At 36.3% G+C, this 14,794-nt stretch overlaps 1 protein-coding gene across 1 annotated transcript; it reads left to right on the top strand.

Annotated features, from left to right (window-relative positions):
- The first annotated feature begins 6,038 nt into the window (after positions 1–6,038).
- On the top strand, positions 6,039–13,924 carry LOC105918941 (four and a half LIM domains protein 2). The gene is made up of 6 exons (XM_036128221.1): positions 6,039–6,146; positions 8,854–9,042; positions 10,104–10,278; positions 10,398–10,567; positions 12,489–12,675; positions 12,981–13,924. The coding sequence occupies exons 2-6, from the start codon at positions 8,887–8,889 to the stop codon at positions 13,130–13,132; spliced, it is 840 nt and encodes a 279-aa protein (XP_035984114.1). The 5' UTR covers positions 6,039–6,146; positions 8,854–8,886; the 3' UTR covers positions 13,133–13,924.
- Positions 13,925–14,794: the final 870 nt, after the last annotated feature.

The raw sequence follows: 14,794 nt of genomic DNA, 5'->3' as shown, positions 1-14,794 counted from the left end.
GAATACAGAAAAAGGCATTTACACAAAAACTGTTAACATAAGCAAACGCAAAACACATTGAGGACCTTAACCAGATGCATAACAGCAGCAATATTTACAAAATAAGTTCATATTTAGTATTAACCTAATTTAACTTTTATCATATGATGAACAGTGTGCCCTTTTTTGATTGAACTATATTATAGCAGAAATGCAGCGACTAATAAAAGTGATTGTAGAGTTACTGTCCTGGCTTGAAGACCAAATGAGCAACATATGGTCTTTAACTAGACTCCTCTGTGTGTGAATGGTCCTCCAGAAGCTAATCAGATCAAGCCACAGTTTGGTTTTCAGCTCATAAAACTTCCCAGAATTCCCCAGTTAGACTTTTAGGAAGCAGAAGATTAAAACTGATTCAGTAACAGCTTCATCTAGGTTTTTTCAAACAGTGTTTACGCTAAATGGAAATAAATAGGAAAACCTTAATATTTGCATAGATTGGAATCAATCTAAACATAAAATCTGGATTTTTGATGGATTCGTCTTTCTCTGTTGGGAAGAAAAAATATTACATGAAATGAAAATATAAAACACGAAAGCTCTAGCTCAGCCAGATTGGAGGGATAGTCTGTGAACATCAGTTCTCAAACCTTTTTGCCAATTCTCATAGGGATGCAGGGCTGGCCCTTGACTGGGCCATTGTAACTCATGAATCTGCTTTCATGCAAACCCTTCCATTGTATCTCTGGATGAAAGTTTAGTTTTTTTCCCCCATTTTAAAGCTAGTCTGGTATTTTTCTGTTTCCCCAAGCCCCTTTTTGAATAACTGCGCATGCGCAAGACTGTCTTACCTGCTCTTCAGCTCCTCAGGGGAATTTGCGTGAAAAAAATCTTCCAAATTCACTCCGATCTTATTTCTTTCTACTGAGGCCTTCCTATCCCTCTCATAAACTTGTCTGCAGTTTGCTTCTTGCAACTCTCAGCCATGTTCACAGTATACGGTGAGAGCAGCAGAGCTACAATGAATGGCTAACACCAAAGCTAACCGCTAACCTAGCTGCTAAGTTAACCGGATACATAAACCCTAGAAGTGCGCATGTGTAGCCAGCAAGCGGAACCTAGCAAGGAATGAGCACACACACTGGCGTTACGTGAGAGTGTCAGAATGATTGGCATGTGGGACAACCAATAGATAAGGTGATACCCCCAGAACTTGAGGAACAGAGGGGGGAGAGAACAGGACCAAAACCAATCCCTGCCATTCGGACCAAACAGCAGTGATTGGTTAGTTTTTACAGGCCTGCAGCTCCCACAGAGATCGATTTTTTTAAATATATTTTTTCTAAATATATCATGTATGTATCTATGGCTTTTAGGTGAACCTTTGCCCCAGTCAGCTCTAACAAGACTCTTAGTCTTTGCTTAAAAATCTTGATGCGGCCACCGCCTCATTTCCTCATTGGGATTGTACATTCAGGGTGACATCCTGTGTACGTTTCTCTCCTGACATTGTGTTTTGTATGCAGGTCAAAAGCTTAACTTTTGTTTTGTCTTATCAATTGAGCTCTGCTAAGACTTCTTAAGGCAAAGGTGCTACATTCGATTTTATGTTGGGCTATCAGATTAAAGGGGCCTTGATACGCATGCACGCCCAGTCAAATTCTTTTGTGTAAAAAAAATTAAATTGTCTTTTTTTTCCTATTAACAGTTATTTCTTAGTTTGTGTGAGCAGCATTTACATCCTTATGCTAATGTTAATGCTAGCCCTTCATTGAGCTAACAATAGTTAGCATAGACATAATATAAGAGTAGACGCGTCATTGGGCGGGTTCTGCCTATGCTGCGATGCGTCAGAGCGTCCGCCATCTTAAATGTGGCAAATCTGCAGTTACTCAGTCACTTAAACAGTATCAGAGGGATTTTAATCTCTGAATATACTTTGTATTCGTAGTATTTTTTTGTAATAGAAGTTTATTTTCGTATCCCTTTAGCTTCATTCTCCTGAATTTATTCTCCTAAAGAATAAAAATATTTAAAATAATCTAACCTGGTCCTATTACTCCAGGAGTGAAATAATTCTACAAACTGTGATTATTCTGGAAATGTTCCCCCTTAATTCTCATAATATGATGTTTTTATCATAACATTATCACTTTTGTGTTTGTTTGATTATTTTTACTTTATTGACCTAGGACTTTTTTTCCTAATATTATTAATTTTACCTCTTTAATACTCACCCAAAAAGTCTGTTCCTAAAGGTTCACATGTGACACGGTTTTATGAAATAATGAAGACCACAATGTTTAGATTTAACAAATTGATCCTTATATTCATAATACACACACATATATATATATATATATATATATATATATATATATATATATATATATATATATATATATGTGTGTGTGTGTGTGTGTGTGTGTGTGTGTGTGTATTTATTGCAGCACAAGAATGAGGCATCTTCTCTGATCCACGTTCACAATAACAGAACTCAACTTTTTTCTGCCACATACAATATGGCGGTGACGTTGACGTGCGAACCTGCGCCCTATGACGCGTCTACGTATATATGATGTCTATGATAGTTAGTACTTTAACGCTAGGTTTAACTGACATGCTAACACATAATGCCAATGTATATGCAGGGCAATGTAACATTAGCTAGCATGGTGATGCTAACATTAGCATGCTAATTATATGTTTTTCAGACTTAAACAAAAATTCTGTCGACATAATAAGATGAATCAAGAAGTAATTAAAAAATGTGCCCTAAAACCGTATTAAAACTTTGTGGTTAGGTGTAAGTACTGAAAACGTTAATGTGCAACATTTGAACCATTGTGGCTTAGATCAACAAATCTGCCATTATATTCCACAAACAAATAAATATTCCAGTTTTAAGCTTTTCTTTTTCATAATTTCTTCTGTTTGGTATAGACTAAAATGCTGTCCATGCTTATGTAAGCTTGTGTAAAAATATTTAACTTTATGTTAGTTTGATTTATTTTTATATTACTGTTATGCAGAGACGATGACTACTTGGTTTATAACCTCAGATGTTTGCATGTTTTCGTATTTATCTATTCATGTTTTTCACATGCAACTAGAAATTTCACCAGAATAAAAAAAAAAAAAAAAAAAGATTTTTCTACACTAATATAAGTGAAACTCGTTGATATGAATCCTTTTTCTTAAGTCTATGCTGTGCTTTTTAAACAATTGGGACTGGCGATATCTACAGCGCATGACAAAGTTCAACCCCAATAAACCAATGTTCTCAACTGAAAGAGCTTTGTTTGTTTTTAACCATCTTTACATTTAAAATACTCAAATCTTGTGACTTCTGGTGCTGGAGATCGGTATGTTCTTACCACACCATTACCCAAACATTGGTAATCAACCGTTATTTAATATTTTAAATAACGGTTGACCTCCACAACAGTGGGCCCTTTCACAGGCCTTAAATCTACTGTTATCTTCTTTATTGTTAGGCCTTCTTCTTGTGTTTGGGAATCTATGTGGCGTTATTTTAACCCTTAATGTGTCATCTGCTGTGTCAGCCGGGCTTTATCAATACACATTCTTCACAAGGCTTAAATTGGATGATCTAAGCCTAAATGACATTAAAGAAGTGAATACCAGACACTTGCATTAGTCATTTTGCAAAAACACCATCAGTTGATGACCAGAAAAAATCTGGCTGAATAAATGTTTTGTAACTGTTTAAGTTAAATTTAGACAGATATGAAGGGGCGTGAAAATATTGCCGCATGTTTGGTCCATGTGTCAAAAAAAACCTGAGTAATTATGTCTCCTGGAAGCTACGTAATCACATTAAACTATCACCTTTATTAGATTTGGAATAAAAGCAAGCATTCTTACCACAAGGCAGAAACTTCACAGAGGCCCAAAGAGCCAGTCTGTGCTAACAATCAGCCCTTCAAGGCTTCACATCATCTTGTGATGTAGAGATAATTGTATTTATAGGGATTTGATGCAGGGCTGACAGGTTTGAGGAAGGATATTCACAGTTTCTAGTCATAAGTTTATGTGTTAATTACATTAACAATGCACATAATATCTGTGGGATTAGCACTCCTAATTTAAATTTACATTGTAGGTGAGAAGTTTACATTCACCCATCATGTAATCATGCAGTTTTGATGTTTTATTCAAGCTTTTTTTCTTTTCCCCAATGGAATGATTAAACAACTTACAACTAAAATGACTTTTAGAAACAAAAACTGTGTGTGCACATTTAGTCTGTTGTGTAGCTTCTCTAATCCATACCGCCTCAAATATAACCAAGCTACTCAGTCACACATCTCTTAGAACCATTAACGTACATTAAGCATTCTTTGAGCTGGATGTTTAACCATTCCTCTTGGCAGGCCTGGTAGTTGATTCGTTTGATTAAATCCGTTTGCTCTGGGAAGGCCACTAAAGACGTTTAATGCTAGATTAGTTCATCAATTCCAAAACCAGTTTTGATGTTTGTCCTGAACCATTCCCCAGTTTGAACCCTTAAAGGTGGAGTTGATAATACTGTTTTGAAACACTTTTTGTTTTACTGGGTGAAACAAAACTCTACTGTCAGGATGGTCCTTCCATCCTGACAGTAGTAAATACATTATGTATTTAGAAAAAAGGAGGTTAAAAAATTGGATCTGTGTGGGAGCTGCAGGCCTGTACAAAACTTTGACCAATCCCTGCCGTTTGGCCCGAAGGGCAGGGATTTTCAAGAGTTTTGGTCCTGCTCTCAAACCCCTCTCTGGTTTTGGGGGTATCATCTTATGTATTGGTCGTGCTAATCATTGTAACGTGTTCATTTAATGCCAGTGTGCGTCCACGTTCCTTGTTAGTTTCCACTTGCTGGCTGCGTACGCGCACTTCTAGTGATTATGTATCCGGTTAGCTTAACGGTTAGCTCAGCGGTTAGCTTAGCAGTTAGCTTCGGTGTTAGCCGTTCATTGTTGCTCCGCTGCTCTCACCGTAGACTTTGAACATGGCTGAGACTTGCAAGAAGCGAACTGCGTACAAGTTTATGAAAAGAAGAGGAAGGCCTCAGTAAAAAGAGATAAGACCAGAGTGGATTTGAGAGATTCTTTTCCACGCAATTCCCCTGAGGAGTGGAAGAGCAGACAAAGGGAGAACTGGAGAAATTCCAGATTCTGCCTTCAACTCTGTCCTGTTGACAACCTAAATGTTTGTTTTAGGTGACGGAGAAGAACTTGGAGGTGATCCTCTTTCTGCAATATTTCACCCACTTTATGCAATGTACCAGTACCACTGGCAACAAAACACGTACTATGATGCTGCCACCACCATACTCAACTATTAGTTCATTGAGCTTTGGTCTGAAAGCCTCACAATGACTCCTCCAAATTCAGTCAAGCTTTAAGAAGTCTATTTTGCTTTAAAGTTTTGATCTTTTCAGTCTATGGTGATATTAAGTGGGCTTCTACCCAGATGGTGACACCAAGGTTTTGGCAGTTACCAGTTCAGATGACGTGGTTCCTGAACCTCTGAATACATTTTCTTTCATCTGAGCATGAAAGTTTGGTTTAGACAGTCACTCTTGGACATCCAACAAGACAATAACAAACACAACAGATATTGTTTCAGAATAGATAAAGCAGATTAACTTTAAGTTTGCGGTACGTCTAAATCCAAACCTAAAGCTTTACATCTGAAAGTACAGGAAACTAACCAATTAAACTCTACCAACTCTGCCAAGAAAAGTGTTCAAATAATACCCGAACTTGAGATACTCAGATGTGGATCTATTACATGTATATGTATATTCTAACAATATTTTACCATTTTTATAAATTACAAAAATCAGGCTTTCAAATATGTTGCAGCAATATTCACCACAGTATTGTAATAAATGATGATGTGCAGAACAGGTCGAGTTAAAACACCACCATTTTATAACACATTGTTGTTTGTTTTCTTCTTTAACATTTCAAAAGTTTGCTGTGATTTCATAGCAGCCCGGATTCAAACTAGCCTGCCTACTCTGGTCAGGCCACCCGTCCCCAACCTCCTGCCCCATCACGGGTCCCACTTTGGTCTAATTTAATAAAGCTCCTGAAATACTCTGTACAGTAGATCCCACTGGACTCAGACTGCAAGTAGGCAGCCCTTCTGACGTTGAGGTAAGACCTGCATGCTTTTATTCACTCTGTTTCACCGTCAGTCATGGAGTTTTGCATTAAACCTGGGGAGGAATATCTTAACTGATCCTACAGTGTTGATGTTTATGGATTAGAGAATTACAATCCTGGTTTTCGGTTGACATTTAACAGATTAGTTGAGCTACAAACGGAAAGCAGCGGTTCTGGGTTTTGGAAGTAAGGCAGTGGACAAGCAGAGAAGATGAGCTCAAAGCAAACAGAGGTGGTTTCATTGTAGAATCCAGACAGTAAATCTTGTTTATAGGGGTTTACCACAAGCCAAACAAAAGGACTATTCAGTGTCTATTGGAAGTAGAGGTATTTCACAGAGGTATAGATGATTAAACTGTTTCATAGAGGTAACTAATGTCTTAAAGAGGAGAGAGAACTCTAACGGGGAGTGTGGAGGGAATGGTTAATTTAATAGAGGCTTTAAAGGCCAATGAGAAATACTATTAGGTAGTTTTTATGATGCATGATTAATAAAAAGGTTTGGACCAATTTAGAATATCCAGACTAACGCATAGAACTGATGGTTGTTCTTGGTATAAAGAATCACAGTTCCCAAAGTTGGGATCAGGACCAACTAGGAAGTTTTGACTTTATCTCATACATCACATGGAGCTAAAAATTGCAGAATAAGGTATTTCTTAAAAACATTTGAACTGTTTTTGGAATTTTTTTGTTTTTGCAATGCCTCTACCAGGGATTGCTAGGATATCAACTTTCTGATGCTGTTACTTTGTGGGTAGGAAGCTAAAAGAAATTGGGAAACACTGATGTAGTGGCTGCAAAGGTTTATAAAATTACTTGAACTCAGTTTACCTTAAAAACAAAAAAAAAGAGTAGAGCGTATCTTGAGAAAATTGCAGATAATCTATCAGATAGAAAGGGTCGACTGAGGGGTGTGGCTTGTTATGTTTGTTTTTGTTGAGTATAGGGTCCTGAAATGTATAAAGTCTGTTTTTTAAAGGTTTTGTGTATGGAGAAATGACTGTGATGGGGAATTTCAATGCAAAACATGCATTACATCATTAAGGTAGAAGATTGGTAATCCTGCAGAAGTGTAGAGGGAATGTGAATGAGTTCAAAAGGTTACTGAACTAAAACTGGAGAATATACCGTCTATAAATGGATTTCTGTTTTTTTTTTTTTGGTTTTTTTTTTTTTTTTTTGGAAGCACTGGGTTACACAATGGTTATGCTTTAGGTCTCAAATGGTGGAAGGTGAACAAATACGTTAGAAGAGTTGCTTTGACAGAGGTTCAGGGGATTTATACCACAGTAAGGAGCATACTTTGTGTAGACCCTCCAGAGGTGGTTGTGTGAATTAAGCTGAATGCTTATAAGAAAGTCCATCATAGATGCCTGGTGTTCTTGTGTTAACTCTAAGTGTTGCCTTTGGATTGGTTGATCAGCTTTCCTCCTGGATGTCCTACAGTCATGGACAAAAGCAGCCTCTGTATTCAGTGGCAGCTGGTGATATGTTGGTTTTGGGGGGCGCACTAGAGGTAAGAGATTACTATACAATAGAATCTACTTGAACATAAGTTTTTCCTGGTAACTTCCCTCCAGTTGGATTTTCAAGTCTGGTCAGTTAATTTTCCTGCTTATTTTCTCTATCAATAGTCTTTTTAAATCATTTTTTTTTCTAAATAAATGGCTGAATTTTCTTTCGCTGGGCCATTCTCTCTTGTCTTTTCGTTGTTGTGTGACTTTTCTGTAACTGGTGCATGTACATCTGAGATGCCAGGGGTGTGAATTTGACTGACAGGTATGATAAACTAATACAATTGGATGAAGAATGACACATACGGTGTTGATTGACCATAGGTGCAGAGAGCTGTACCCCGAAGAGAATCTTTAAGTAACAAATTAGAGACCAGGATGAAGTCATGTGGAAGCCAAAAAGTTACATTGAAAAATTACAATGAAAAATTAGGGCAGCTACGCGAAATATAACTTTCCCTTCTTTTTTATTGGAAATCTTGAAAAATCAAAGGTCAGACATATTTTAAGAGAACAGACGTGATAATACGTTTTTATTTAGTAATTTATGTTCACAGTTTCTACACTTTTTCACTGCAATTTTGATAGGGGTGGTGGCCGAGCATCCCCAATTTACAAGCCGCCACTGTCTGTATTTCAACTAATCCAACACATTCGATTACACACAAATAGCTCTATTGAATAAATGAAAATAAAAGACCTGTAACTTCCTTTGGATATCATCTCTGGGCCAAATATAAGTTCAGAGGAACCCTTATTTGATGCAGGAGATGTTTTTTCTTTTCATTTCAATCTAATTCAGTCTACCTTTTGACATCAAACCTACAAACTTCATTGTGGAGTACAAACTAGATTTAAAGTCATGTCATTTCCATTTATAAAGTAGAAATTTTCTGCAGTGTTTGTAGGATTCCTCTGCCTAATTTGTTGAATGTTGTACTTAATTAAATGGTTGTTAATACTTGAATGCTTTGAGTCCTGGTTCAGGTGCAGGTCAATGTCGTAATGAATTGATATGATGACCACATGATCCTGTGGCCGTACAGTTGTCCTTTTGTAAACAGTTCTTCTGGAATACCAGGAACTCTAATCTTCATTCTCTGTGTCATAAAATGCTGTATTCAGAAAAGTTATTTAATTACTGTGGCCGTCTTTAAAACTAATTTACTTTAATTTTGCAGAGAGGAGGACTCTCCGAGGAGATCTGAGTCAAAATGTCTGAGCGCTATGATTGCACGGAGTGCAAGGACTCCTTATACGGGCAGAAGTACATCCTGAGGGAGGACCATCCTTACTGCATCAAGTGCTATGAGGCGCTTTTCTCCAGCAACTGTGAAATGTGCAAGAAGCTCATTAGCTGCACCAGCAAGGTGACACATTCATGTTTTAGGTTGTATCTCTAATCTAAATGCAATGTCTTTGTTGCTGGTTAACTTTGGTGATTCTTTTATTTTCTATATCAACTTAAGTGAACGTTTCATGACAGTCACTAAACTTCAAATATTTTTAATCTTATGCAAATACATACACAAATCAGTATAGTTATCTGGATCTTTTATACCTTTACACTAAACAAACAATGGCAACATATATGTGTTTCATTGTTGGAGGACCCCTTAAAACCCTTAAGACTATTGGAATATGAAATAAGAAAGAATGTGCTCAGTGCACATCTACGCTAATTATGATCTGCTTGAATGGTTGCTATAGGGCAAAACTAATGACTGAATTATAAATATGCCAACAACTTTAAAATTGAGGGTTCGTGGAGGTGTAAAAGTCTGTACTCTCTGCAACAGCTTGCTAGCCAACGCTAGCTTGTACGTTAACAGCAACTAGTGCAGAGTTTGTCCTAGTTTTTTTCTTTTGTTTTTCATAACGGAAAACAATAAGAGTACAATAAAATATTATACAATGGTAGAAGTAATGGTTAATTTACTAAGTCTCTGTTGCATGATGCAAAGCTAATGCTAACATCTAGAAAAATAAATAAGACAAGTGGAGATTCTGGTTAAGTGTACTATTTTTTATTTCAGTGTTTCTCTACAACAGACATAAAGTTAGCATTTTGTTTGGCATCTCAATAACAATAACTTAAGCTTTGACAGCATATGTTCACAAGGCACTGTAACCTGTTTATCTTCTCACTTTCTGTGTCAGCTAGCTGTGCTGCAATGCTAAATATATGTATACCAAGTTTAGATTTCTTTCAACTCTGTTATTGTTATTGCTGTCCTTTCTTATAACAAAAATAAAACTCATAAACGTATTTTACAACCTTTGAAGCAGATCTACGCTTCCCCAACTAAGATCAAATCAAACAAATTGATGTCAATTGTGAATTTGAAGCTAAATGTTTATATTTGAAGCTGGTGGAAAATTTAAGTCAAATAAAACATTCTGAACTCCTTGTTTTTTTTTTTTTTTGAAGGATCTATCCTTCAAGGACTGTCACTGGCACAGTGAATGCTTTCTCTGCAACAAGTGCAACCGATCCCTTGTCGACAAGCCATTTGCAACCAAGAATGACCTTCTGATGTGCACCGACTGCTATTGTGTTGAGTATTCCTCCAAGTGCCATGCATGCCTGAAGACCATCATGCCAGGTAGAAATCAACTTTTCTTTCACTATTTCTCATGTACTTTGAATAACTAGTGCATGTTTAGTATGAAAAACGATTGATATAAAATCAAACAAATCTACAATTTAATTTTCCCATTCAAGGCACCAAGAAGATGGAGCATAAGGGCACCAGTTGGCACGAGAAATGTTTCACCTGCAAATCCTGCCAGCAGCCCATTGGCACCAAGAGCTTTGTCAAGAAGGATGGCAACAACTACTGCCTGGCCTGCTATGAGAAACTGTTTGCCCTGCAGTGTGTCCACTGCAAGAAGGTAAATGGCCTAACAACACTCCACATTAAACCCTCCTAACTGCCTCTTTCTGCTACATAAACTAATTACATGAAAATATATGGCCTTCTTCTGTGCTCAAAGCAGCTAAAAGTTGGCATGACTAATTGCTACAAAGATTCACATGTATGATTAATAACAAAAACAAGCAAGAAACAGATGGCCAGGCAGGCAGGAGTCGGAGGCGTCTTTTTGTCGTGAAAGCCGGTGCAGGCGGCAGTCATCTGTTTCACTTGTGAATAAGTCAGGAGCAAACGGCCAAAAGGACGTCAATGTATGAAATTACTGTCTTTTATGAAGAATATTACTGCATAAAAAGGGTTTCAAAACTAGCTGCCTCGCATTCATATAGAGTATGAGTTCTAAACACCTATTTGATGCACTTATAATCTGTAAAACAAAAATTACACAAATGCCATTTTTTTATATATTCCTCTTTTGACCATTTGAATGGATTGAGTCAGATATGAAAATTCTTAAAATCTGTTTTTGTTCTTTGTGAATTCTATAATACAATACCTTTTATTATAAACTACAACCACATTTTATCATGGATTTATATTGATTGATCAAATGTTGCCAACAGCTTAAAAACACTCAGACTATATTGTCAATTTATTTTGTAAACTTTGTCTTCCTTTTTATATATAAACTCAGTCTGTGTTTTTTTCTATTTCGGCTAGAGTCTTAGTTATTTATTTTATTTACAGCAAAAAGGGAGGCTTAAATGTTATTGAAAAATCTAGTAAGAGTACCCAAATAAACAACCGTGCCAATTTATCATACATGTCTAGCTCTTAAATTATATTTAGTTTAAAATTGAATTTTGTTATTAAATTGAAATTCACAAGCCATTGTCTGCTTCGGTATTTTTGGCTAATTAGGTTGCCAATTTAGCAAATAAGATGTCTGGTAATTAGCATTGATCTTTAATCCCATTAAACCTTAGCTTTTTAGGTTTAATTCCAGTTAGGCAAATAAACTTTTCAAAAGTTATCCTTTAGCTTTGATCCTAAAAAGAGTTTATCCTTAATTCTGTTTAGCTTAGTGATATTTAGCTTTTAGCTTTTTCCTCAACTAGGCTTGATAATCATTTTTAAGCTTCAATCAAAGCTGGGCTACTTTGCCTTTACCTTTAATTGTAGTTAGAATTTAGCTTTATTATAGTTAGCTTTAAGCTTTAATGATTATCAGCCTTTAGCTTTATACCCAGTTATGCTAATTACATTTTGATTGTTAGCAATTGTTTTTTTAATTTGTTAGACTGTAGCTTTATGATAATTTGCCTACATATTTTATTACAGTTATCTTGACATTTATTGCCAGTTAGACTTTAGCTTTGACATATTTAGTATTTAGCTTTAATGTCACTTAGCCTTTAGCTTTAACATATTTAGCCTTTAGCTTTAATGTCACTTAGCCTTTAGCTTAAATCCCAGATAGGGTTTTTTGTTAATCAGTTCTTTATGAGAGTTAGATTTTATTTTTACAACAGTCAGCCTTTGGCCCAATGTTAGTTTCCACATAGTTTTACAAATTGTAAAGGGAATTAGGTTTGTGTCACTAACTGTTTTGCTAACTTGATAGTTAGGTCTTACCTTTATGCTAGTTAGGGTTTAGCTTTGAATTTCTTCACTATTGAATCAACAAAATATGATGGCCTTTAGTTTTTATTACAATGTGACTTGATGGCAAAAACTCTACCTCTGTTAAAGCTGATTGTGTGTACTGTGTGTTTTTATTTCCACTAAATACTAACATATTGCAACCTCTATTCCTGAATCAACTATGTTGTAAATTGCAGGAGCTCAAGTATTGATATCATAAAATAAAGAAGTCTGATGGCCAAACCAGTATTTTAAAAAAATTGTTTGTTTTACTTTGTTTTCTTTCCATCTTTTAGCCCATAACAACTGGAGGGGTGAGCTACCATGACCAGCCCTGGCATAAGGAATGCTTCGTTTGCACAGGCTGCAAAATGCAGCTCGCCGGCCAGAGATTCACTTCTCGAGATGACTTAACCTACTGCCTTGAGTGCTTCTGCAACCTGTTTGCGAAGAAATGTGCCTACTGCACCACCCCAATCAGTGGTAAAATTATCTTATTAAACTTCAGATCCTATTTTAGGTGTTGGAAAAAAACACTTTTAGGCAACTGCAGAACTAGAGAATTTTAACACAGACTTTAGTCATGGAGGAAAGTTGAAAGGAGCAAAAAAAGCCTCTTTCATAACTGTAATTGGTTGGTTTTTAATAGCATAAGCAACACCTTCAATCTAAGCTCATCATTCTGAAGATCATATGCTTCTCTCGGCATCCAGTGTGTCAAACCACCGTCAATTATCAAGTTATTGCATTAGAAAAATCATGGGACTCCTCTGCTGTTTTTACCTCAGGTCTCGGGGGCAGCAAGTACATCTCATTTGAGGCTCGCCAGTGGCACAACGACTGCTTCAACTGCCAAAAGTGCAACGTGTCTCTGGTCGGTCGAGGCTTCCTGACGTTCAAAGAGGACATAATCTGTCCTGCCTGTGGTAAAGACCTCTGAGGGATCTCCAACACCATGGAAAGGATTAAAGAGTCAAATCAGTTCGACTGCCAGTCGACACACCTCTGCAGCATGTTCAAGCTGTGACAACTGCTGCATTATTTTAAATTTTTTTGCAAACATTAACCTGCATGCTGTCTTTGGATTTGAATAATAAACTGGAAAAAATATTTTAATCAAAGGTTTGTCTTGAAGAGCTCTGTGACAAATGTAAATGTTAGCCTGAAGTGCAAGTGATTGTGGCCTAATTTATATGTTAAACCATATAATAACATTTTAAAAAAAATAATATATAGCCATTTCATATACATATATATTATTGTGTGTGTCTTATTGTATAGTTGTGTGTTGTGGTGTGATTTTGTTTTTTCAATCAAGCAATCAATCAATCAATCAATCAATCAATCAATCAATCATATACATTGTCATACTAATACAAAAAAAATATATGTTTCATCTGTAAGTATTGCAAGATTTCAGTCAAATTCAAAATCCTTTCGTCGATCATTTGTGTACCAAAGAAAGCATTGTTTTTATATGTTTAGATTCATCTATATTCTTAAAGTGGTTTTTACTTTTTCTTTGTGAACCATCGGTTCTGTTTTTGCATACTGATCAATCTTGGTATTTCTCCATTGTATAACGTTTTGACTGTCATGCCATCTGTTTTAACTGCTAACATTGTTTCAGTGCGTTTTGTGTTCCATGTTTGCTCTTGTCTCATAATTTCATCTGAGTAAGCAGAATATTTTAGAATGAATAAAAGCATTAATTTGTCAAAGTAACATGACATCTCAGCAAACTTCCTCATGCATTAGTTTGAAAAAACTAGTCATTCTAGTCAGCTAGAACCAAACATACATTTCCTTACTTTTCTTTTTAAATAATTGGCTATTTGTGCTAAAGGTACCCCCACCCATTAGTAGATGTATGCTGGCTTCATACAGATTTTGGTAAGGCTGTAACTGACTACCTTGGCTCATGATAGGCCTCCTATGTGGGACCTGCTAGGTTTAACTGAATGTAAACCAGTGGAGCACCTTATGTAGGTCTTAGCTGAGTCTGAAATGGCTTTCTTGCTAGGGTTGATCTCAGTCCCACACGCCTGACACCCATATGCAACTTTGAGATGTTAACTATTAACTCCATCCTGTGGAGAAACAGCATGAGGACTGAAAAAAAATTGTTTGATGTGCCCAGAATGAGTTTTATGTCTAGTCATTGGGGAGTGGCCACACCAAAGTGTGACCACTCTGTATGTAATATGATTGTACACTGCAGGTGGGAAATATTCCAAGATTATGACTCCCACCTTCAGATTTCATGCCAAGCTAGAGGACTATTCAATAGTTTATAAGGAATTTACCAGAATTTAGACAAGTTGATTATGTATGAAACCTGAAATTTGAAAAAAAAAAAAAAAAAAACTTGGACAAAAACAAGTTATTAAAAAAATGGGGATGCCATGCATTCAAGAATCCCCACTGGATGGTTTCTGTTGCATTAAATCAGTTTCACACACAGTACTATACAAATTTTAGTGAACGTGTCATAGTGCATGCATGCATGAAATGCCGAAAAAGATATTGTTGGCACATTACTTTTAATACGAGTTAATTTTGTCACTGGGAACAGGGTTTAAAAATCTCCTGCTTGCAATGA

This window comes from Fundulus heteroclitus, chromosome 24, assembly GCF_011125445.2.
Source record: "Fundulus heteroclitus isolate FHET01 chromosome 24, MU-UCD_Fhet_4.1, whole genome shotgun sequence".
NCBI lineage: Eukaryota > Metazoa > Chordata > Actinopteri > Cyprinodontiformes > Fundulidae > Fundulus > Fundulus heteroclitus.
This window is presented reverse-complemented; position numbering and strand designations above follow the sequence as displayed.

Bases quoted from the DNA above. Each gene is read 5' to 3' on its own strand.
- LOC105918941 (XM_036128221.1), top strand. From the start codon at position 8,887: ATGTCTGAGCGCTATGATTGCACGGAGTGCAAGGACTCCTTATACGGG. The intron at 9,043-10,103 runs GTGACACATTCA...TTTTTTTTGAAG, and splicing joins TCATTAGCTGCACCAGCAAG to GATCTATCCTTCAAGGACTG. The intron at 10,568-12,488 runs GTAAATGGCCTA...TCCATCTTTTAG, and splicing joins AGTGTGTCCACTGCAAGAAG to CCCATAACAACTGGAGGGGT.